This window comes from Nymphaea colorata, chromosome 12 (assembly GCF_008831285.2).
Source record: "Nymphaea colorata isolate Beijing-Zhang1983 chromosome 12, ASM883128v2, whole genome shotgun sequence".
NCBI classification, from domain to species: domain Eukaryota; kingdom Viridiplantae; phylum Streptophyta; class Magnoliopsida; order Nymphaeales; family Nymphaeaceae; genus Nymphaea; species Nymphaea colorata.
The window spans coordinates 7928533-7952017 of record NC_045149.1 but is presented as its reverse complement, the minus strand read 5'-3'; the positions used below and the strand labels follow the sequence as shown (position 1 = coordinate 7952017).

The following is a 23485-nucleotide window of genomic DNA, read 5'->3' as shown; positions in this document are numbered from 1 at the left end:
GTCTTTGTACTTGTTGCCCCTTTTTTCATACTTCCATGCGGTCCTCTCAAAACCATATTAGCACCTAAGCAAAGCATGTTATTAATAAAGATTGATGGGGCTCTTGGGTTTTGTTGTTTTGTGAAAACTACATAAATTGGTTTTGGTGTTTGTTTGACACATCTAAAATACAGCTTTTTTTAAAAAAAAAAAAGCATTGGGGATCCAAACCAAGTTCCTCCAAAATTAAGTGGTGCTTGCATGATTTTTGCTTTCAAAATGTTTGAGTTCTACCAAAAGTGGCTTTGAAGATGATTTAGTTTTTGCTTGTAAAGAGAATGAAAAAACCTGACCCCATGAGATTATTCATCATTTGATGGGTTTTTCGTTTTTGGTGTGTCACCCAAACCAAAAAAAACAAAAAAAAAAAACTATGTTTTGAAAACTCATTAAAAACTTTTTTTTTTTTAGTTAAATGACAGTGTCAGCTTGGAGGAGGGAGGCACTATAGATTAGTGGGCTTTTGGTATTTCCTCATTGATGTGTTCCTGTTTTAATGGAAAATGTAAATGGTCCCAAGGCACAGAGCACAGCTGGTCGTATTGGTGGACCAGTAAGAGTTGAGTCGTCAGTCAGATTCCCGTAGGTGTTACTCTGCAAACAACGGTAGTGCAATACTCTAGTTGACAGGTATGGTACAATCCACCCAAGTCCCAAAGCAGCCTTATTCATGCCCTTTGAAGCGTCTTTTACTCACCAAAATGGAAAATGTAAATGTTTGAAAACTTTTTTTAGTTGTAAGTAGCCAATCGGATCGTGTTCTGCATGTGACAACATGGTCAGGGTTTGAAAATATTTAAATAGATTGGGCTTCCAAGGAGGCGTCATTTGACTTGGATTTAGATTTTGGACGTTAACTTGGATACGTTGCAAATTACGTTACATCCTCCTTAGTATAAGAATTATTTACTTGTATGCAAAAATCCATGTCTCATTGCTAAAATATAAAGTAAACATGAATAGATACCACGAACAGTTATAATTTGAGTGCCACACTGACCCATATAAGTTGAGCACCCCGAGTTTAAATAAATAAATTTCACACGAGCAACAAACTTATAAGAACAAAACTACTGATTCAATTAAGCATGGGCATCTGGCCAGCCTGACATCTATAACCTGGGCTCAGGCTTGGCCCAATTCTTAAAACCTAAGCCCGAGTTCGGCCCGATTAAATTAATATATATATTTAATATAAAATAACATATAAATATAATTATTCGTAATAAAATATTATAATTATATATAAAAATTAATAAAATACATTTTAAAAAATTTTCATCGAGCCCACCAGGGCTTATCGGGCCAACCCCATAAATTATTGGGCTGAGTACCAGGTACTCGCTAGCAGGCCGACCCGATAACTATAAGTTGAAAAGTTCATTGTCCAATTACTATCATCTTCTAGAACTGCTTAGGTAGCATCCTAGGTCCAATCTCTGGAGCGTCTAAGAATTTTAGCAGCAACAATGGCATATATCTGATCCCCAAATATATGAGATGATGTCCACTAAGATCTCTGGTGGTCCATTTTCAAATTTGCAAATGAATGAGTTTTAGCTTTTTTTTTTTTTTAATTTGCAAAGGTTTTCAAGTTAAACTTTGTCCAGGGGTTCACAAACTTGCATGCAATCCCATTCACTGCGTAGGGTAATTCTCCCACGTTAACTTTTCGTGATTTAGATAATTTCATTCACTGCGTAGGGTAATTCTCCCACGTCAACTTTTCTTGATTTAGAGAATCTCATTCACTGCATAGGGTAATTCTCCCACGTTAAGTTTTCTTGATTTAGAGAATCGACTGACTCAAGTAAGAAACGTTTGCAAATTAACGAAGTTAATGAATATGTATGACTTTTATGTAGAAGATCAGAAATCTGAAAAGTTGTATAAAGAGCTCAAAAAAAATGAAGGAAAATGTAAACCCATTGAGTCCACGGGCAGAGGCAGGTGTGGGCAATTGCCCATATAGACAAACAAAAAATGTTTATTCTCCTAGTGATACTGAAGGGAATTTTTTCTCATTACATATTGGAGCCCCTTAAAGATTTCAAATTTTTTATACCTATTGCTCCTTAGACTTACGATTCAATTCGAGCAGAATGGCATGTTTACAATAATTTTACTTCTTGAAAAGGTAACTAGGTCTATTGAGTCTAGTGTTTTCGGTTCTTTAGGGTCAGTTTAGCAAACAAAATAATATGTAACTGTTTCATGAATATAGCCTAAAGATTGTGGCAAATTCATGGAACACCTTAAGAAGTGTGTTCTGAATGCACCCCAACTTTTGAGATAGATTCATGAAATTGTTTCATTTGTCAAATGATCTCCTAACAGGTCATTTGGTAACAATAACAATTTGTTATTATCTTATGAATCTGCCAGAGAATGAGACAGATTAATGAAATATTGTCGCATTGTGTTTTATGAATCTACTTCAATTTTTAGGCAAATTCATGATATAGATACAATAACAAGCCATCAACATCCTGTGGTTTGGTTTATTATATACATTTGGTAATACTTATGGTTAAACTTTATCGATTAGGAACACCACTGGGTTGGATCTAGTACAACTGAAGGCATTGGAGTGCACATGGGTACATCATGTCCTTTAGTAAGACAATAAAATAAACTAGAGGCCTAACTGAAAAATCCTCGTGTCACTGCTTCAAATATGGTTCTTGTACATGTTAATTAATGAGAAAGTGAATATAAATTGAAATGCAATAGCTGTTATACTTGTAGATTAGTAGGAAGAGAAGGGTGGGGGTGAGGTGGGTGGTGGGGGAGATACCCTGAAGAGGTTGAAACCCCTCTTCTTTCCCTCATGCTCATGAGTCCAAGGCTGCTTTGAGACGTAGGCGGAGAACGAGACATCTATCAACTAAAATGTCACACATCAACCGCTTGCAACACAAACAAGTAGTGCTCGTGGAAATTAAACTTCCATGTAGACTTTCACCAGCCTAGAAGTCCGATGACCTAAGCTACACACCTCTGGACCATTGATAGATTAGTAAGGGAGTTTTCTTTTTCTTTGTTCATTTCTAATTAATTGCTCTTGGTCCATTGTGGAATAAGGTCCTCATGATTTGAGAGATATATCAAAGATCAAACCCTTCCCTTTTGATCTTAAGTTAAACCTGTTCTTAACTCACATAGTAGAATAAGGATTTTAAGTGTGTACCTTGAGTTGGGCTTATGATTCTTAGTTTTATGAGCTAAATATTTAAGTGTGGATCTTTTACCACACTAGTGAAATCATGCTACATCAGATCCATGAATCTAAATTTGAAGTAATCAAACACCCTTAACAGAGTTCAAATCGAGCTATGCTAGCCCAGACCAGCTTGAGCTTGTGCCAAGCTCAAAATCTATTTGCTTCATATCAGCTTAACTCAAACTCAAGGGAGCCTCAAGGGGAGTAACATAGCTGGTGTGGTGGCGCAAGCTGGCATGTTGCATGTTTAACTCTTACCGATATTACTCCCCTGGTCTGTTGAAGGTGGGATCCCGTCACTCTAGTTGGTGGGTGTGCCATAGCCTACCTAGGTCCCGATGCAACTCAGGATCCAGGGGGAGGGTGGTGGTTGGCGGTAGGGTGTGGGGGTGGAGGGGACAGACTTTAGATCTTCTTCGGATCGGTAGGCTGTTAACTTCCTGCTCACCTGAAACTCAAACTCATGGAAACTTGAAACTTAGCTGAGACATGTACAAAATATGACATGATTATTTTGATTAACTAAAAAATTGTTATTTTTTATTAACTACACAAACACCCACAGGCTACACTAAAAATTATTTTTTTAATAATTAACATAAATAAGATACTTTACATATGTTCTTTCTACATGTTTCTAAGTTGCAGTGAAATGACGGCCTTTTTAGCCACACAAGTTCACTTCTAAACAAAACTATGGCTTGTTTAATAGATGATCAAGCTGGAGTTATTGGACTCATTATGCAACCACGTAAAATGCACATAATATTAAGAATAGTTTTGTAATGTCATGATTTTTTCGATTAATTTTCATGAATTAGTGTATCTAACCTTGAGAAAATATGGATTTGCCTATTAATTTTTACCTTTTTCTTATATATGTTCACGAAAATTAAAATGAGTTAAACTGCACCAGCATTTTTCATGGCTGGCCAGAGGAGTTTGAAATGGAGACTGGCCCACCTACAGTCCCATCCCGTCCATGGTGCCAACCCCATCGAGGACCTCAAAGCACAATAGTAAAAGCCAACATTATATGTGTTATTGTCCTAACAAACACGGCATAATTATGTTCAACAGTCAATTGTTGGACTTAGAAATAACATTTGCAATTCTATCATACATTTTAGAACAAGAACATGGAGGCCGTTTGGATGATACCTCAAAATTAACTAGGTCTTTCGAGAATTTAGATACTAGTAGAACTGGGTTTGAGGAAAACTCAGTTTTGGTAGCTGGTTTTGAAAAAGTGAGTGAAAACCCCGGCCCCTCTCAAGTTATTTATGCAGATTTGGTGCGTGCCATCCAAATAGACAAATCAAGTTGTTAAAATTCATTAAAAAATTTAATTTTCTTTAAAGAAAGATCTCAAAAAACTGGATTAGATGAGAGTGTTAATCCAAACACCCCCATAATACTTTTTGTGCATGTGCCTTATGAATGTTTGTTCTAAAGGTTACTTCTTATCAAACAGCCTATAAGAGATATAAATCGGCTTTCTTGTCATTTACATGTTAGATTTATGTGGGGATAGCCGCACAAGAGCTAGGTTAGCCAAATGAAAATTTGTTGACTATATATTTAGTGTCTCGTGAAAAAAAATTCTGGCTCTTCCTTTGGCACCGATGCTAGATGTATCCGATGAAATGGTCCAACAAGTGTCAACTTTTAAAAGCTTGGATTTTATATGTAGACGACAAGCCAAAAATCAACTATTGAATATCACTTTATTTCAAAACACGAACTAACTACCATTTTTTATTTGTCTATTTATTCATCTTTCAAATCCATACATGGTCCCAAGTACACCTGCTGACTTATTAACAGAACTGAAAAAACATTGCCCAATAAAAATTAACCTCTTGTATGTAGCCGGCCTACTTAATTGTTCAACATTATATAGTCTACAATATTGAACAATTATTGGAAGTTCAATATTATATAGTAGACGCAAATGCTTTTAAACTAACACAACTAGCAATGAAATATTGTTTATAATTTCTTAATTCTGTAGCCCCCACCTTTTTCCTTCACATTTAGGATAAACATGAAATCTCTCTCTCTCTCTCTCTCTCAACCAGATTGCCATCAACCGCGAATGTCAATCCAATAAATTCTATGTGATGTCATGCTGATTAACATGGTCATTCTTGCTTTTGGGCATCTTTGAGATTTGAAATTCGTGGATTTGATATGGATATGACGTGACATGCTCTTATTGATGTGGCAAAAGATCCATCGTAAATTTCATGCTTCATCAAATGAAGGACCTTACGTCAGACCTAAGGTCTACTTTACATTGAGAAAAGATTTGATTTAAAATTGAAGGGGAGAAGGTTTGATCTTAAATCTAAGATTCTTCAAATCCCGAGGCTATCAAAACAACCCCTAAAGGTAGCGGCAGTCTGAAGTATAGTGCCATTAGGTTGGTATATATTATCTAAACTTTAGAAATATAAGGTCAATGTACTTTATATAATTATAACATAAGGTAGACATAAGCTCTTCGTAATTGATGTGCCAACTGCAATTCAAAATGGTGGAGCGGGACTGAGGTTGTTCACGTCACTATTTCTACTCCTTGTAACCACTCTTCCCACTGAAGCGTCGTCAGAAAACGAGAAATTATGTCTGAAAGGAAAACCATGGAAAAGGAATCTTTCTGCATGCTGCCCGCAGAATGACCTCATCGGCCTCTGTTCCATGCATTGTGAAGCCATGACTTGATGCTCAAACCTTGGAAGCTCGGGGTTAGTTCTTTTTAACGGTGTTTGGCAGCCGAAACACTTATAAATTTGTTTCAAAGATTGGGGCAAGTTCATCAAACAATAGTTTTAGTGTTCTACGAATCTTGGTGGTAAGTTCATGGAACACTTACAGAGTGCTCATTTTGTCACACGATGCCTGACAGTCACAATGAACTTAAAGTAATTAACATGGTGGGTCGATCAAATAGAGCCGTAAATGATATATGATCTTTTATATATGCTTGTTGAACATAAATAGTGAAACTGGATCATAATTTCTACAATATGAACAGGGTTAGTGTGTGTTTATTTATAAACTAGATCATAATTTCTACAGTGAGAACATGGCTACTGTGGCTTCTCACTCACTCTCTCTCTCTCTCTCTCTAGATATATACAATATAAACCAACACAAAAATTGGTATAAACTTGTAAGTAGTTATAAATCAAAATGCACTCTTGACCGATTAAGCTGATCAAGTTGCATCAATGGGTTTAGTGACTGACTGCACTCTCTCTCTCTCTCTCTCATATCAAAGCAAGTGTCCAGATGCTCGATCTCAGCAGTTAATAGTGAAAGCCAAGGGAAAGTGTGCCTATGTCAGTTCTATAGACTTCAACGAATTAGTTGGTTAGGTGGAGTTAGGAGCCACATGCAAGTGAAGGGGTGTGTGTGAGTGTCTATATATATATATATATATATAGAATAGTATCGCATACATATAACTTTATCACTAATTACTTAAAGGAAATGCAACACGAATGAACTCTTGAATGATGTTGGTAATGCAGATATGTCATGTCATGTCGGGCAGGATTGGGAGACATATTGCCCTCCATCTAAAATCTTTAGAATTTGAGAACCGTAGATTTAATATCAGATATATCCTATTGACCAATTCAATTTCAAGTTTATAAAGCCGAATTTACAGTAAAGAAATTCAAATCTGACTTAATACGTAGTTTCATAAAATCCAAATCCAGTTCCGGCATGTCACCTTCAGTTTTTCAAAAAGTAAGGTCCAAAGTCGGGTCTTAATGAATCGGAAGCAATCAAATATGATCCAAATAAGTTGAATTTAGTAGAAATTGAATCCCACATAAATGTGAACCCTTCACATCCTAGCTATTTGGTAAGGGTCACAAGACTCATCTTGTCCATAAAGTTAAATAAAGTTAAAAAGCAATGGAGACAATAAAAGTAAAACTCAACTTGTTTCTTTTTAGGAAGAAAACATGAGCTAGTGGAGTTGTTGGAACCCAAAATAAGATATATATATATATATATATATATATATATATATATATATATATATATATATATATATATATATAAAAAGAGTGAGAGAGAGAGAGAGAGTCCTTCATAAAGATATAGAGCTTGTAATGAGCTCATGATAGATTGCAATCTTGCTCTTTCTTTCTATCTCTTTCTCTCTCTGTGGACACAATGCCCAAGCCACATTGGAAACCGTTGGCGACCAAGTGCTGCCCGGCCGGCGAGCACGCCGTGATCAGGAGCCTGAGCCTGAGCCGGTGCAGGCCGACGAGGTCGGAGTTCGCGAAGACGGTGGCCGAACTGTCGTCCTTCCGGCGGCTCTCCTACTCGGATCTGAGCAGCTCGTCGTCGGCTCGGTTCGCGGACGAGTTGTCGTTCGGGTCGGGGCTGTACGGGTTCCAGCTGAACGAGCTGCGGGCGATCACCCAGAACTTCTGCAGCAGCTTTTTGCTGGGGCAGGGCGGGTTCGGCACCGTCCACAAGGGATACGTCGACGGCAGCCTGCGCCCGGCGCTCAAGGCTCAGGCCGTCGCCGTTAAGCTCCTGGATATCGAAGGACTTCAAGGCCACCGGGAATGGCTGGTAAATTTAATTGCTTTGATTTGATGACGATCAAAATACTGTTGCAATGATCTGGAGAACTTGGGTTTACGTCATTTTTTTGGAAAACACTGCAACTTTTTATTTACGAGATCTTTCTTGTGTGTTTTTTCTTTTTCTTCTGATTTCTTCTGGTTAATTAGTTGCAGGTTATCCGTCTTTTTCTTATTTCAAAGAATCTTTTAGAAACTAAAATGCTTTTTGTTTTAAATTTTATTATGAGAATTTTCTTTTATTTTAAGGAGACAATGAGACTCGTAGATTATTTACACCACATAATAGGAAGTAAAAAGAGAGATATGGAAGGAAATGTAAAGCGTATCAGAGATTTAAAGTCCCAACTTTGTCAAACCATGTCGTATGACTTTTTCTTTAATTGTTTGTCTTTCCTCTTTTTTTTGGGATCCCTTCCTCTTTAACAAAAACAAGAGTGGCTCAGTGATATGGCTTGTCATTTAGTTCTTGTATTATACTCCTTACCATTTTGTTCTAGATGATTATTATAAGTATTTCGTGATCGCGGACCTACATATAGCCATCAACAAAATTTTTATTAACTTTTACATATTTTTACATATATGTCTTACAGTTATATATATATATATATATATATATATATATATATATATATATATATATATATATATATATATATATATATATATATATATATATATATATATATATATATATTGTGCCATGATTTCTACCACAGTGCATCATAGCTAAAAATTTCTGGCTCTACCACTGATTTCATCATATCATTTTATTGCACCACGTAGTTGAGAGTCTATTCCTCCACCCTTTCCTCCTCCTTTCATGGTATCAATCTTGTTTATAGTGCTTTACAATGATGCATATCGTGTTTGCCCTTTTATAGGATAGAAAAGTTAACATGAAAACTGATTGTCTACCAACTCTCGTCTCTTTCATTGCGCGAACTTCCTTGATTGACGGATCTTAATTTGTGCTAAATCCATTTGGTTTTGATTTTTTTGCGACTCAATGCAAGTAAAAGAGCCTTCCATTTTTTAAAATTAAACTTTACAGTCTGCATGAATTAAACTATGAATAAAAATGTAATTAGGTGAAGCAGTTTGTTCAGTGGAAGTTATAAAATATCGGATCATGGAATGATGACGAAGATGCGGAATAAGAATGAATACGCAAGTCTGAAGAGATAATAATTAGCCAAGATATGATAGTAGTACAAACACGTACCTAAGACCTTTCATAAATTTAATTTCATACCAGAACCTTTTTCATAAGTTAGCACGTACCTAATTTATTCTATGCCTATTGAAACCGGTACTTGCATTTTGATATTCTCCTCGGGTCCTGGCAGGTTCTGAACGTGCACCATCCTGCTCTTTTTTTTTTTTTTTTTGAGGTATATATTTAAAACATTGGTTTATATACATAAATGTCATTTATTGAAAAACATATGTATATGGGTTTGAAGGGCATAACATAACTGGTCGGACTATGTGGGTACTCACCCGAAAAACATATGCATTCTTTGTTATCAACATATTTCCATACACTTCAGCTAGCAGGACAGGTCTACTTGTGAGAGTTTTTGACAAGAAAAACAATGTGCTTTGAAACACATGTTCCCATACATTTGAAGAATACTATTTATGAACAACAGTCATCATAAGAAAGGAACATGGTTTCTGATATTTTATGTTTTAGAAGAATGTATGTGTTCTATGACCACACAACAATGTTCTTCTTATCAAATATTCCTTATAGTCATCATTTTTGAGCAATGTAAACTTCCAATTTAAGGACATGCAGAGACCCTTATGATTCTATGAAGCTTCAAAAGGAAGAAAATATTTTGAAGATACACTTCAGCTAGTAGGACAGGTCTAAGAGGGAAAATCTGTTAGATCTTGCCCTTCAAATTACCTGCACATTAGGTGACCCCTTTTTGTCTAAATTATGCACCAACTTCCAGCAAGTGTGGGCAGTTACCCACACTAGCCTCACAAAATTAGTTTAATATATATATATATATGTTAATGTTTTGATATATTTGATTGTTATACATTTCACTAACCTAAACAAATAAAAAGTATTGAATAAGTGCCCTCACCAGAAAAAATTTCTAGCTCTGCTAATGGCACCATCAGATCCCGCTTCCCGGATTTCAGAAATTCCAGGAACACCATCCATGGATCTAAGTTGGGTTTGTTTATCCTAATCTTCAATTTAAGCATCACGAGTTACTATTTCTTCGATAAGAAGGCCTTAACTTTCCGGACAACTTATTGCTCACTTACGAAGTTAGGCAAGCGACGAAGTCTCTTGGTCCAAGTGCAGTTTTCCGATGTCACAAACGAAAGAAATTAAAAAAATTGTATGTTTTAATATAGATTAAGATGAAGAAATGTGATATTTCCTTTTTGTGAGAGTACTTAAGAATGTGATATATATTTCTCTTTTGCTTTTTTTCCATTGAAGGCAGAGGTCATATTCCTGGGGCAGCTGAGGCATCCTCATCTTGTGAAGCTCATCGGTTACTGTTGTGAAGATGAAGAGCGGCTCTTGGTATATGAGTTCATGCCTCGAGGCAGTTTGGAGAACCATCTCTTCAAGAGTAATTTCTTTTACCTTTCCTTTAGACAAATTTGCTAAAAAGTTAGATCGATCAGTGCTAGCTACTGTGAAAGGGGGGGGTATACTGCAAGTGGTCTGGATCTGGCTCAAGGATTTTCTCTAATTCTACTGTGCTGGATCCATTTTTCGATCCGACTGACTTTGCTTGAAATCTGATCTATTTGCAACCCTTCTAAGAAGAGTACAGGCCATTGGCGGAGCTAGAAATTTTTTTTGGAGTGACATTAATTCACATATCATAGTTGAAGGGGCACTTACGTATATAACATGCAAATACTAGAAGACCTTAATAAAAAAATAAAAGGAAAATTGAGGACCTGGTGTGGGCAACTGCCCACATCACTCTATATGTGGCTCAGCCACTCATCCAGGTGACTAGGAGGAGTAATCTCACTGCCCAAGTGAGAGCTTAAGCTCCCCTTCATGTTGTCCATAGGGTCCAAAGCTACATTGGTACCAAATGGTGAGATTGCCGCATGTCTTTACTTACACGCGGACTCACCTTCTTTCTGCCGTATAGGAGCATAGCCCGCATAGGTCGAACTTGAGATGCACCCCGTAATGTGTCCAAAGCAAGACCGATCAAGCTATGCCAGGGGTTCGAATCCAAAGTCGTTGAATACATTGCATGATAGAATCAGAATCAGAATGTGGAAAAGCCAAATTAAATTGACAAAAGCCATGACACCAAATGTCTCACAAGCAATTCTTTCGGATGAGCAGAAGGTTAACAACCCATTACCCAAGAAAGAAGCCCAAAGGCTTTCCCACTCCCTTTGCCTCCGGAGTCTAGGAACCTCTTCATCCAAGGAAGTTTCCATGGAAAATTCAACTACCAAGTTAGTGAAAAATCTAGCCCTACCTTAGAGTGGAACCAAAAAAATTTTATGAGGGGATGGATTATCCTTTGAAAATTTCAACAAGAGCGGAAATATAAATTTTCAAAATTTTTATGTAGGATATAAAAAAAATGTTAAAATTTACATGTAAATTTTTTAACAAATATTTTGAGTGGGGAGCAAGGCCCCTCCTGCCTCCACTTTGCCTCCATCCCTGACTTTAATCACCATGTCTTGGTTTTCTTAAGTTATTTTAGAAGTAACAACATCACTAAGATCTTAGGTGGATAGTTAAGCTGGGCATGACCCAGATAGATGCAGTTGGTAGAATCCTCTTCTTTTTCACCTAACAATAAATTTGGTAGAGAGGCTAACTCTTTCTATTTTACCTGTTCTTCTACTTTTCACCGTCTAACCTGAATCATAGAATTTTCACCATGAGATGGTAGTTGTTATCCGGTGAATGGAAGCTGACAGTATCTGTATCCCGTGTTTGACTGGAACGATGGAAGGGCATGCGACAGCACTGGCTTGGGGGACGAGACTGAAGATAGCAATAGGAGCAGCAAAGGGACTGGCCTTCTTGCATGGTGCCGAGCAGCCTGTCATATACAGAGACTTCAAAACTTCCAACATCTTGCTCGACTCTGTAACCTACCCTTCCACTTTACTCTCTTCTATACTGTCCTTGCGATTGTTTTTACCAACATGTCTTTCTCTTTCATTTTCTCCCCTACCTTTTTTTTCCCTACCTTCTTTCCATTTTTCAGTATTTTTTCATTTAGGATGATGGATGCTAAGTAGTAAAAAGAAATAGATCACTTGAAAATTCAGTCTCTCATTTTGTCGATACTGCTTTTACTCACTTAACATATATGAATATGTGCGCCTCTCTTGTTTAAACTTTTTTTTTTTTTTTGGAAAATATAACATAGATCATGGAATGATTCTTTTCGTTTGTTCAATGTTCATCTTTGACATTATTGCCACGTTATGGTTCCAATAAAGTTGTCTTCGAAGTATATATGTTTGGCCTAGATATCTGAACCCAATATGAAAAAAAAATATATATCTAATTAAGAAACCAGGTTGGAAATGAACATACATAAATATCATAAATATCTGATCAGATTTAGTTTTAAATAACTATTCTATATACACTGCTCTTACGTTTTGAAAATCGGATTATTTCCGTTCAAAATTTAGATTCGGATATAAATGCAAAAATTGAATTTGAATTGGAGACAGATTGTGAAATCAGATTTTGGATTTGGATTCAGATTCAGATTTATGATTTTTTTTCTTCGTATTCACATCAAAATTTGAATCTAAATATGTGAATGCCTAAAAAAAACAGCAGAGTATATCTAATTTAAATCTGATCAATTGACATACCTAGTTTGACGCCTGATGAATAATTGGTCATAACGAAGGCAGACAAATATTTCATGTACACCTTTCTCCTGCCATGAAATGCACAGGATTTTACAGCAAAACTCTCGGACTTCGGTCTTGCGAAGATGGGGCCGGAAGGGGAGGAGACTCATGTGACCACCCGAGTGATGGGCACCCAAGGCTATGCAGCCCCTGAGTATGTCATGACTGGTAAGTATCCATAACACCTACCTTTCTTATTTGATATTTACATTTATTTGATCATTTGCACTCAGGCCGAGAGACTTTGTTGGCAAAACCCTATTCTTACTCTCAAGGCTTATACCCACTTTGACTTGCATAGAGAGTTGTCACCCTCGAAAATCGAACCAACAACCAGTCTCATACCCGCCGCTGGCCCAACCAACTATATCAAATGCCTTGGAAATACTTTTCAAAAGAAACTGCAGTAGAACCCTCGCTTCTTCCTTTTTTCTCGGGGTTCAAAGCTGTTTTGAAACCTACCAAAACACTTTTTCAACTCGAGATTTGTGTCCACTACTATTTGCAATCCAAAAGAGTAGTGTATCACAGCATAACAGCGGCCAGGAGAATTTGAAACCTAAACCCCTTTTTTGGTTACTCGCTTTACTTACTTGTTACCCTATGCCCCTCGGGACAGTCGGGGATATTCAAATTTGGGTCTACAATGCACAAAATCAGATTCTTGCTTTTAGATGTTACTGGATTTTGATGTCCTTCATCATCCACATCCATCAATTACTAATAGAGTTGGATTTTCCTTATGAAGCCTGATTAATAGGAGTGGACACCGAAATTTTTCATGAGAGGGGTCAAATTAAAGTTTTTAAATTTTGACATAGACTGAAATATCATATTTCAAAATTTTTACATAAAACGAGTAAAATTTTTAAAATTTACATGCGGGTCCCCCTTGGCTCGGCCCTGCTAATTAATTGAATTTTGAACTCAAATTAGATATCTAGATAATACATTGCTTGCTCTACATCCATAGGCCAATTTCTAAAGCTCGAAGACAGAAACTTGACTTGGAATTTTCAATGTTCGAAGTTCATGTACTCAATTTCACCATATTAATGATGTGACCCGAAACTGGATTGATTTAGTGGATCCCATTTAAAGGAAATGGATCTGAATAGTTACAAGGTTTATGGGACTAAAATCAAGTCCAAATCTAGGATCAGTTCAGGAATCACCCCATTACCTATAAGCTTATTTCATCACTCTTGTTGGATCCTGATTCAGTTTTTCCCAAAATCCAAATCCAAATCCCACATGAATCTTAGCATTTTGAACACCATAACTCAAGGAAATGTCAAACAACTAAAACCCTAGGCCTCATCCAGGTCACTTGACTACAAGGAGCGACGTATACAGCTTCGGCGTTGTGCTGCTAGAGGTGCTGACTGGAAGAAGGTCAATGGACAGATCCAGGCCCAAGAGGGAGCAAAACTTGGTAGACTGGGTCCGGCCCTACCTGACCAGCGGCCGGAAGCTGAGGTACATCATGGACCCAAAGCTGGCCGGGCAGTACTCCATCAAAGGTGCCCGTGCGGCCGCAGCATTGGCGCTCCGGTGCGTGAGCTCGAACCCGAAGGACCGGCCGCGCATGCCGGCGATCGTCGAGACCTTGGAGTCACTACAAAACCTCAAGGACATGGCGGCCCTGCATGGCGCCTGGGCACCGGCAACTGCTCCAGCATCAGCCCGGAATGGTGTCAATGGCAGAACAAAGAGGGATAGCTGTGGAGCGGCCCCCAAGAACCAGGCCCCCGTTGCAAGCAAGGGAGACCATCAGGCAATAGTGGTCGCCTGATCTTGACTGAGCCATGCCTGGTGGCGCCTGTAAGCTTGTTTAGTGTTTCTGTGTTACAACTAGCAGTCCTAGATGCTGGATGCATGTAAATGAACAAAATGTACATATATAAATGGAAAGAGGGATTTCTTCTCCTCTAAGTTCAATGGAAAACTTTTGACTGAACCTTTTTACGGGTGAGCAAGCTGTTAACAACCTACCATCCAAAAAAAAGTAGTGAGAAGGCTGGCCCCCTTAGACTGTCCGAACTGAGGGTATTTCAGTCATTTTTTGAAAAGGTGATATATTAGTTCTTTTTATTCAAAAAAATATTTCCATTTTTGCCCTTACCAATGATTGTGTCCCTTTTTTAGAGGGAGGAGCACTTTGGTCATTTTGAGACCCCGAACACACAAGTTCATCTATAACATGTGCATGCACAAAAAGTGGGTCTTGGGCGAAAGCGACGAGAGTTCAAATCCAATAAACACCAGTTTTTGGGTAGGGCTAAAGCAAGCAAAGTCTTAGGGTGTAGATGCTAACTTTGATGGGTCCGCAGGAGAAAGAACATAATGTTCTAGAACACATGTTTCTACTAAAAATATACAAGTATTTCTAGAGCACGCATGAGTCCTAACAACATGTGATGCAAGAACATACTGTCCTCTTATTGAACACCCTCCTAAGGGTAGTTTGGCAGCAAGAATAATATATAAATGTCTAATAAATTTGCCTCAAAGATTATGACAGATTTATAAAACACTAGAACTAGTGTGTTATGAATCTCATCGGACACTAACATAGTGTTTATGTTGTCAAACAATCACTTACCAATACTAACCAGAGGTAACTATTGAATGTATCTATCCCAAAAAAATGAGGCAACTTCATAAAACACTTAAAATATATACCGTGAATCTATCCTAATTTTTGGGGTAAATACATAAAAGAGTAACATCTTATTCTTATTGTCAGACAACCTTTTAAACAACAGTAATACTTTGTAAGTATTTCATGAATCTGCACCAAAAATGAAGCTAGATTCAAGAAATACTAGAACTATTGTTTCATGAACATGTCTCAATTTTTGATACCCATTACACAAAGTGCTTCTTTACCATCTCAACCCCATGGATCCATTTAACCGGTTTCAGACAAAAAGAGCATCCAGCTATTGATTTGATCTAGATCCGATATGCATGTGGTCTGTCATGAAAACATGACAAATTAAAAAGATCCGACCCGTACGCAAATGTCAGGTCCTGTGTACTCTAGTCAGACCTTGCTAGGTTTGGTTTTCAAACTGTAAGCTCAATAGAGTCCAATATAAAAACTGGATCCAATTTTACTATACCAGATTACCATAAAAGCGTGGGCAGAACCATGTATGAACTTATCCATCCCTAGAATGAACTCATTTTTTTTCTTTCTCTTCTTTTTCAAGAAGCAATTTAAAAAAAAAACAAAACAAAAGGATGACCCTTGAGGTGCATGGTAAATGAAAATAGGAATATCAATATATCCGACTTAGTTCTGGTGTATGATTGAACCATTCCAAAAAGGTTGGATAAGGAAAAAAAATAATATCTGATTAAGAAATCAGATGATATTTGGCCTTTCTTTAGTATCCAATTGAATTCAGATTCTGATTTACATAAATATACGGTCTGAGAGTTCTAAATAAATATCATATATCCAATGCTCAAGTTTGTCGGATTTGGTTTAAAATTGAGATTCAGATTTGGATGTGAATTTAAAAATGGATTTGGATTGTTAAATCAGTTTTGGATTTCGAATCAGATATGTCCGTTTTTCATTGACATTCACATCTGAATTTGTTAACATCGAAAAAATTGAATTTGGTTCAGAACAAGAGCGAAAGGAGGGGTGGGCACCTAGGCCATGGCCCCACCCCCAACTATTTGAAAAAGAAAAATACATTGAAAAAATTAAAAAATTTAGTTTTGCAATATATTTTTTTAAATTCAGGTTCATTTTGGTCCTACTTAGATTCGAGGTTGCCTGTTCTTGAAAAAAATCATGACTCTATCCCTGGTTAAGAATACATATATGTGTGAATCTAATTCATTGACATACCCATGTAGAAAAGAATTTATGGTTGTTCTATCAATACCGAAGGAAATGGAGAAAGCTTAGCATAGGACAAAGGACAATGGCCATTCAAAGTACTTTATTCATCCGCTCATTCTCTTTATATGATTCCCTTTCCCTTTCCTACCATTAATGCGGGAACTTATTCCTTGCGTCTGAAAATAGGAACTCGGCCTTCTCACTCATAAGCGGGGTTAGATGTGGCCCATTTGCAAAAAAGACAAAAACATTTGGTAATCTTGAGATACGAATACATATATTTAATATTAATATTTATATAATATAAATAAATAAAAAAAAAGTACCAAAGTAGACCCAAAAATACAAATATTATTTTATCATGTCCAAATCGGGTCCTGCACCCTTTTATCCAACCATGTCGGCACGGGTGCAATGCCCTTGCCAAGTAAAGGAAGCCAAACACACCCTTGGAAGACCATTTTCATGCTAAATATTCATATGAATATCATGGTCGTTGTTATGTTTTAGTGCATTGTAACTTTGAGCTGCAAACGAGTGACAAGCGCAGTATTCGAGTTGAAAGATGTATCATATGTTCATCCAAACCTTAGAAACATAATCCTAAGTAAACATTAGAAAAAAGAAATGTGACACTGAAACCAACTTGAGCGACCATAATTAATTTTGACAGCAGTTCATTTGGAACTCTGAGGCAAATCCAATTCCTCTCATCTTTATTTTATTCATTGATAATGATGTAGGCTTAGGCAGTCCCTTACATATCATATACATACCAAGATGAAGAAAAACAGTCAGCGGCTCCTCCTCTCGAACATTTTCTATCTACAAGGACCCTAGTTGGTATATTCCACTTATAAACCTCCAAATTCCAGTCAATGAGGAAGCTCTCCAAGATAAATGGAATTTGCTCAAGGAATTCAACCTCTGATGCAAAATTTTGATGCCCTTTTCTCATGGGCACAATGGAATATGATGACCAGGACAAACACGGTACCGTGTGTTCCGAACACAAGACAAAAGATCAGAATTCGGACTCGATACCGCGTCGTGTCCTTTCGAACATGTCATATGCAAATCGCGTTCTGACATAAAGCAAGACATTACACATCAAGCCAAACAGGGACACGCACCCCCAGACGACGAACGTTGAGGCGTAGCATTTGCGACCGTCGCAGGTCACGGTACTGTCGCTAGCAGTGCCATTTGCGTCGTAGACAAGCGCTGCTAAAGAGCCGTAGAGCAGGGATCCCAGGGGAATGTTGGAGATGATGATGTTGTGGTTGACGCCAAAGCTGTCGACGCCGAACAGCTCCGACGTCACCGACACGGCGGCCGCGAAGATGAAGCCGGAGCTCGAGCCGATCAGGGCAGTTGCGACGTAGACGGCGGGAATGCTGCCGGAGAGTGCGAGAAGGAAGAAGGCCACTGGCGTGGGGATGAGCGCCATTGCGAGCCAGCCCGTCCGCGCGAAGTACACCCTCCTGCAAGATGGGCTGTGTTCACTTGATTAGCACGGCTTTCCAAATACTTTACATGTGCGTACAAGGGTGGCCATTGACAGACTTCAATAAATGTTGACATATGAATCTGAATTTCTAACTCTGTTTTTTTATTGGAACAATTCATCTTTCCTTAGGTACTGTCATCAGTACACTGTACACCGCCACAGTTTAGCACGGTTACATAACTCCTCCAACTTGCCAAAATTTCTTTCTCAAACATTGGTAGCGGCAAAGAAAGGATCAAAGTGCTAACTTTCGATCAAATTATATACTTAGCAAGTCGGATTCTTGAACCTGTTTTCAAGTTGTGATGATGCGCATGTGACAAACCAACAATTGCATTCTCAAACTAGTTTATTTATTTATAGAAATGGATGTCCCAATGATCTAAAACTTCTGAATCTTCATCTGTTTTTAAATTTTTTTCAACATCTAAACAAGCATTCATTTGGGTGTTCTTCAGAGTTTGGTTTTCGAAATGTAATTGCAGAAACCTGAGTAATTAGATTGCAGTACTTTAAATCTAGCAATATTGATCGAACTCTCAACTGCCTTCAACCTACAGAACATAAATCTACATGCCTACAGGTTAGCTTGACGACTGCTCTCTGATTCTCATTTTGAAAATGCCAAAAAAACTCAACGTTTTGTTCATCGCATCTTAAGAACAGGAGGAAGAGATATACGGCCTTGAGAAGAGACCATATCGATTGCTGTGGATGTCAAAATAGTGTGAACGTTTGGAAGGAGGAGGTGGAAGAGGAGACATACCCGCGGAAGAAGTCAGGGGTGGCGGAGAGCAGCCGTCCGAAGAAGGAGGAGGTGGAGTAGAGGGAGACCAGAGACGTGGTGTTCGACCCTCCGCCGAGCGACTCAAGTATCTGCCCCACGTTGTTGCTGTACACGAGCCCCACCGTCGCCCCACAGAAGTAGCTCAGGTAATACAGCCAGAAATCCACCCTCCCCAGCAGCCGCCTTACCCCGTGCTCCTCCCCTAATATCAGAAGTCCGTCCTTCCTCATGACCCATTTCGACCACCACCCCCGTTCCTTCTCTTCGCCGTCACAGACCCCCTCCTTTTCCTCCTCCGTCGGCAGCGCAATGCCGCCGCCCCCATCAGAGAGGAGACCCTTGTACAACTCCAGCTCCTCTGCCCCCACGAGGTTGAAGCCGGAGGCGGTGATCCTGAAGCTGCGGTGGATGCTGGAGTGGGCCCATTCCCTGGCGTAGACGACGCCGGGGACGGCGAGGGGGACGGTGAGGAGGAAGAGGGCGGCGAGGAAGAGTCCGCGGTAGGCGAAGAGGGAGGTGAAGGAGAGGGAGTCGGCGAGGACGAGGTAGACGCCGACGAGGACGGCGAGGAGGTTGAGGGCAAGGAAAACGAGGGAGTCGGCGATGGTGGAAAAGCTGGCCGGGGGGGCGGAGTGGCGGGCGATGGGGAGGGCGGTGGCTAGGGAGACCGCGAGGGGGAGGAGGGCGTTGAGGAGGAGGTAGAGGGGAGGGAGGGCGGCGGTGGAGACGGAGAAGGAGTGGGCGGCGAGGTCGTAGAGGGCGGGGCTCAGGCCGTTGAAGCTGACGGTGAGGGCGAGGGCCAAGGAACGGTTGGTCGGAAAGCAGCGGATGCAGGCAACGAAGCAGACGGTGTTGAACCAGCAGATGCTCAGCCCAGCCAGCAGGCACATCAGGAACACCTGCACCAACACACACACATACTCCTTAGCTCGTGCGCGCAGCCCACGTACACACTCCCATATTTTTTTAACAAAAAGTAGAAAAAACAGTATTTTTGCAAGATATATTAGAGTTTTTATTTTTAAAAGGTGATTTTTTTTCTTTTTTCTGTTTTGCCTTAATGAGGAAGATATCTTCGTCAACTAATAGATTTCATAATTTTTTTTTTTTTTTGCTCTTTTCTCAAGGGTAACTCATGTGAAAGGAAGCAAAGTTGGGGTGTCAATATTTCAAATTATGTAAAAAACATTTATTGGAGGTGTTTCGTTGGCTCGATCTTAAATGCAAAATTAATTTTGCTTTTAAAACCAGCTATTTGGTTCGAATTAAATACGTTTGGGTGCAATAAATACAACTTTAGTTGCAAGTTACGTCGTAGAAAAGAAAAAAGTATTTTTAAGGGGCGTTTTGGATGACACTCTAAAACCAATTTTTTAAAAGTGGTTTGAATGTTGGTAAAACTGAGTTTTAGAAAACCTAATTTTGACAAAATTTAGTTTAAAAAAAAAAAGGAGTAAAAAACCTAAGGTTATTTAAAAACCAAGTTTAAGTATCATTTAAACAAATAAATAAAGTTTTTAAAACATGTTATTTCACTAAACTGGGTAACATGAAGATGCCATCCAAACCCCCTTTAAGTGTTTTTTTTTTGTCGTCAATTTTTAAAAAAATGGTTGAACAAAAAAATATATATTTCAAGACTACCCTTGTTGAGATCTCATAAGATGGAGAATAAACATTCTAATATGATTAAGTTTTTAATAAATATTTATTGGTTGCATCTGACTGACACCTTCAAAAATGCCGTTTTGTCTACGTTGGGTTTCGTGGCAGTGACAAATTGACTCAATAACATTTATTGAAGACAAAAAAAAAATTAAGAAGTTGGTGGAAAATGAATAAATGAGAGAAGATTAGTTGAAAGTAAGTGGGGAAAAGTGCCAAGAGACTTGGCCCATATGTTTTGATAGACGACTACTAAATATCAACTTTTTGTGCTTAAAAAAAAAGGACAAATCCTATATTATTATTTTAGAAAACGAAACATAAATATCCTTGATTGTCCTAAGTCATAAGCTGGAACTCAAATATCTGAGATGACCAAACTATTCTTCTTCAAAAAAACAAAAACTAAATTTTCAAGAAAAATGCCCTTCATTATGTGACAAGATGACTTAAATTTGAGAAACTTTATGTGGTAGGAAGCCAATTAAGAGTTTAATATTCCAAATATGACTATACTTAAAAATTGCTAAGAATATTTTAAAATGGGCTTTTGCAGGAATTTATAAATAACTGTTTAAAACACATTTACGAATAGCTACCAAACATTTGAGAAATCTTCATTAAGGGCAAACTGGTCTTTTCAAATACATTTTATTCGTTCAACAACAAAAGAGTACGAATGCTTGTTTGCAATTTTTCAAATATCTCACATTTAGAACAAAGGACAGGCGATTTCTTTCTTCAACTTTTTTGTGATTTTTAAATCTTCGGCTTCTGCTGATCATCAAATTTAAGAGGTGGCAATTGCTCCGGAAGATTGTGACGTAGTGGAGATGTTTAACTGCAAGGGGCATGTGGCGGCGGTTCAGTGGCCGCCGCTGCCGCCTTCTTTATGGAGCTTCAGGCCACCTTCTTCGCGTCATCGCCATAACCGCATGAAGCTGGGATTTGCAGAAAGCAAATCAAGAAGAAGATGGCCGTCGAGCGGTTTGAATACGAAAGAGGAGAGAGCAAAATCCTCTGTTCTGGTTCTTTTAGCAAGGGATTGTCACTTCACGAGACACCACTCTTGGTGAAGGAAGAAACCAGAACGGAAGTAAACAAGACACCGCGTCCCCTCCCCTCTCTGGTTCAACATCCCCACCCACGTCCCGAAAACGATCGCCGCCCTACTGGTTCATCGATCGATACCAGAAACGAAACACTAATAAAAGGAAATCGAAGTTTTTCTCTGCGAGTTTTTCATCTTGAAAGAGAGAACTAACTTTATAATCTTAAACGAGGAAAGAAGAGAAAAGATTCAAAGAACATAGAAGATTAACGGAAACTGTTTTTAGTCATTCAGCAACCAACAACGAGATGGACAGAGAGAGGGAGGGGGAGGGCGTGGTTACCAGTGGGTAGGGGAGAGCAATGAGGCGCTGGATGAGGAGCCACTGCACGCCGTAGCCGGCGAGTCCGAGCGTGGCGGCGATGAAGAGGGCGGCCCAGGCGGGCATGTAAAGGAGGGCAAGGCCGGAGGACCAGCCGAAGGCCTTGCCGAGGTCGGAGGCCACGGCCAGGTAGTTGAGCAGGAACTGGGACACTCCCAGCACCGACTTCAGCTCCGACGAGTAGGCGGAGAAGTCGAAGTTGGTGCCGGTGAACGCCTGAATCCACACCGTCGCCACGAGCACCAGCCATTTCCTGGACTCCCCACCCATCGCTTTCGCTCTCCCACCCTGCCGGAGAGTTCACCTGCTGGTCGCTTCCTTCAAAGGGAGTCTCGCCAGAAGCAGCAGCCCGCAGAAGAAGAGGGCCGCGCGTCGAAAAGGCCACCCACCTCTCAACAGCGGTTCTCTGGCTTTGAATGTTAGCTCTTCGGGTCGGGGTTTCTGATGACGTTCTTCACCCTGCCCTGCCCAGACATTGTCAAGTCTATTCAGTTTCAGATCCATTTGACCCGATCTTAGTCCTAGCGACTGGAGCTATCTAACATAATTAGTCGAATTGGGGACTCAATATGCACGACATTCTAGATATCTCCCTTTTATTTAACCCAATTTGATAGAAAGAAAAATTGGATTCATTTTGCTAGATTATAGAATGTGATTATAGAATGTAGTATATTTGGAATCTATGTCACAACGGTACTCCTCCTGAATGGGTGGCGTATCAGTATCAGTGCCGGTAAGTTTGGATCTGGTTTTGGGTCAAAACGAGATTCAAACCCTACCATAACTTAAAAACTAAAATGAAAAATCGTGCTTCCTACTCCTTCTGGACTTTGGAACAACCCTCGGCCGCAAGTGCTTGCAGCCTTGCGGCCACCTTGGGCAGCGGCGGTGGACGGCGACTGGCGACGGGCGGTGAACAGTGGCTGTTGCCGGACTGTGGTGGCAGTGTTTAGGGTCTTGTCTCTTGATGTTCAATATTGTGATTTTGTCTTTTGATGCTCGATTTTGTGATTAAATACATGTTTTGGTTTTCCATGCCGTTATTCTTTTCATTGATTGCATTGTTGCTTTGGGATGGAATTTGAGCAGTTTTGTTATGAAAATGTAGGGAGTTTTTTTTCCTGTGTCGCCAACCTAATTCACGGAGCCAAAGGCAGACCCGATCACCACATGTCTCGTTTCTGTTTCAAACTTTCAGCTAACTTTTAAGTTTTCATACCATTTCTCTTTCATATTTCATTGACATAATTTTGTAATATTCTGTCACGTATCTGTATTTTAATTTTGTATCATTTGGTTTTTTCAATATTAATGTGATGATATCACTTGGTTTTTTAAATTTTTGAATTAAAAATATATAATAATATATAATATTTGTGGTACTGCCGTACTAATATTTACTAAAATCATGGTACCAATACCCGTACTGGCCC

The 23485-nt window shown here is 39.0% G+C and overlaps 2 protein-coding genes across 3 annotated transcripts; one reads left to right on the top strand and one right to left on the bottom strand.

Annotated features, from left to right (window-relative positions):
- The first annotated feature begins 7395 nt into the window (after positions 1-7395).
- On the top strand, positions 7396-14703 carry LOC116265596 (probable serine/threonine-protein kinase PBL15). The gene is made up of 5 exons (XM_031646316.1): positions 7396-7870; positions 10358-10493; positions 11865-12001; positions 12834-12957; positions 14115-14703. The coding sequence occupies exons 1-5, from the start codon at positions 7460-7462 to the stop codon at positions 14582-14584; spliced, it is 1278 nt and encodes a 425-aa protein (XP_031502176.1). The 5' UTR covers positions 7396-7459; the 3' UTR covers positions 14585-14703.
- A 2641-nt stretch (positions 14704-17344) lies between these two features.
- LOC116265594 (protein NUCLEAR FUSION DEFECTIVE 4) lies at positions 17345-22435 on the bottom strand. Of its 2 annotated transcripts, none has more exons than XM_031646314.2 (3): positions 22011-22435; positions 18931-19850; positions 17345-18150 (listed from the first exon to the last, which is right to left on the bottom strand). In XM_031646314.2, exons 1-3 carry the CDS (start codon positions 22317-22319, stop codon positions 17679-17681), a joined length of 1701 nt encoding a protein of 566 aa, XP_031502174.1. In that variant the 5' UTR covers positions 22320-22435; the 3' UTR covers positions 17345-17678. The 2 variants fall into 2 exon arrangements, with proteins under 2 accessions (XP_031502174.1, XP_031502175.1); XM_031646315.2 differs by having other exon boundaries at positions 17345-18138; positions 22011-22433.
- Between the last annotated feature and the right edge of the window lie 1050 nt (positions 22436-23485).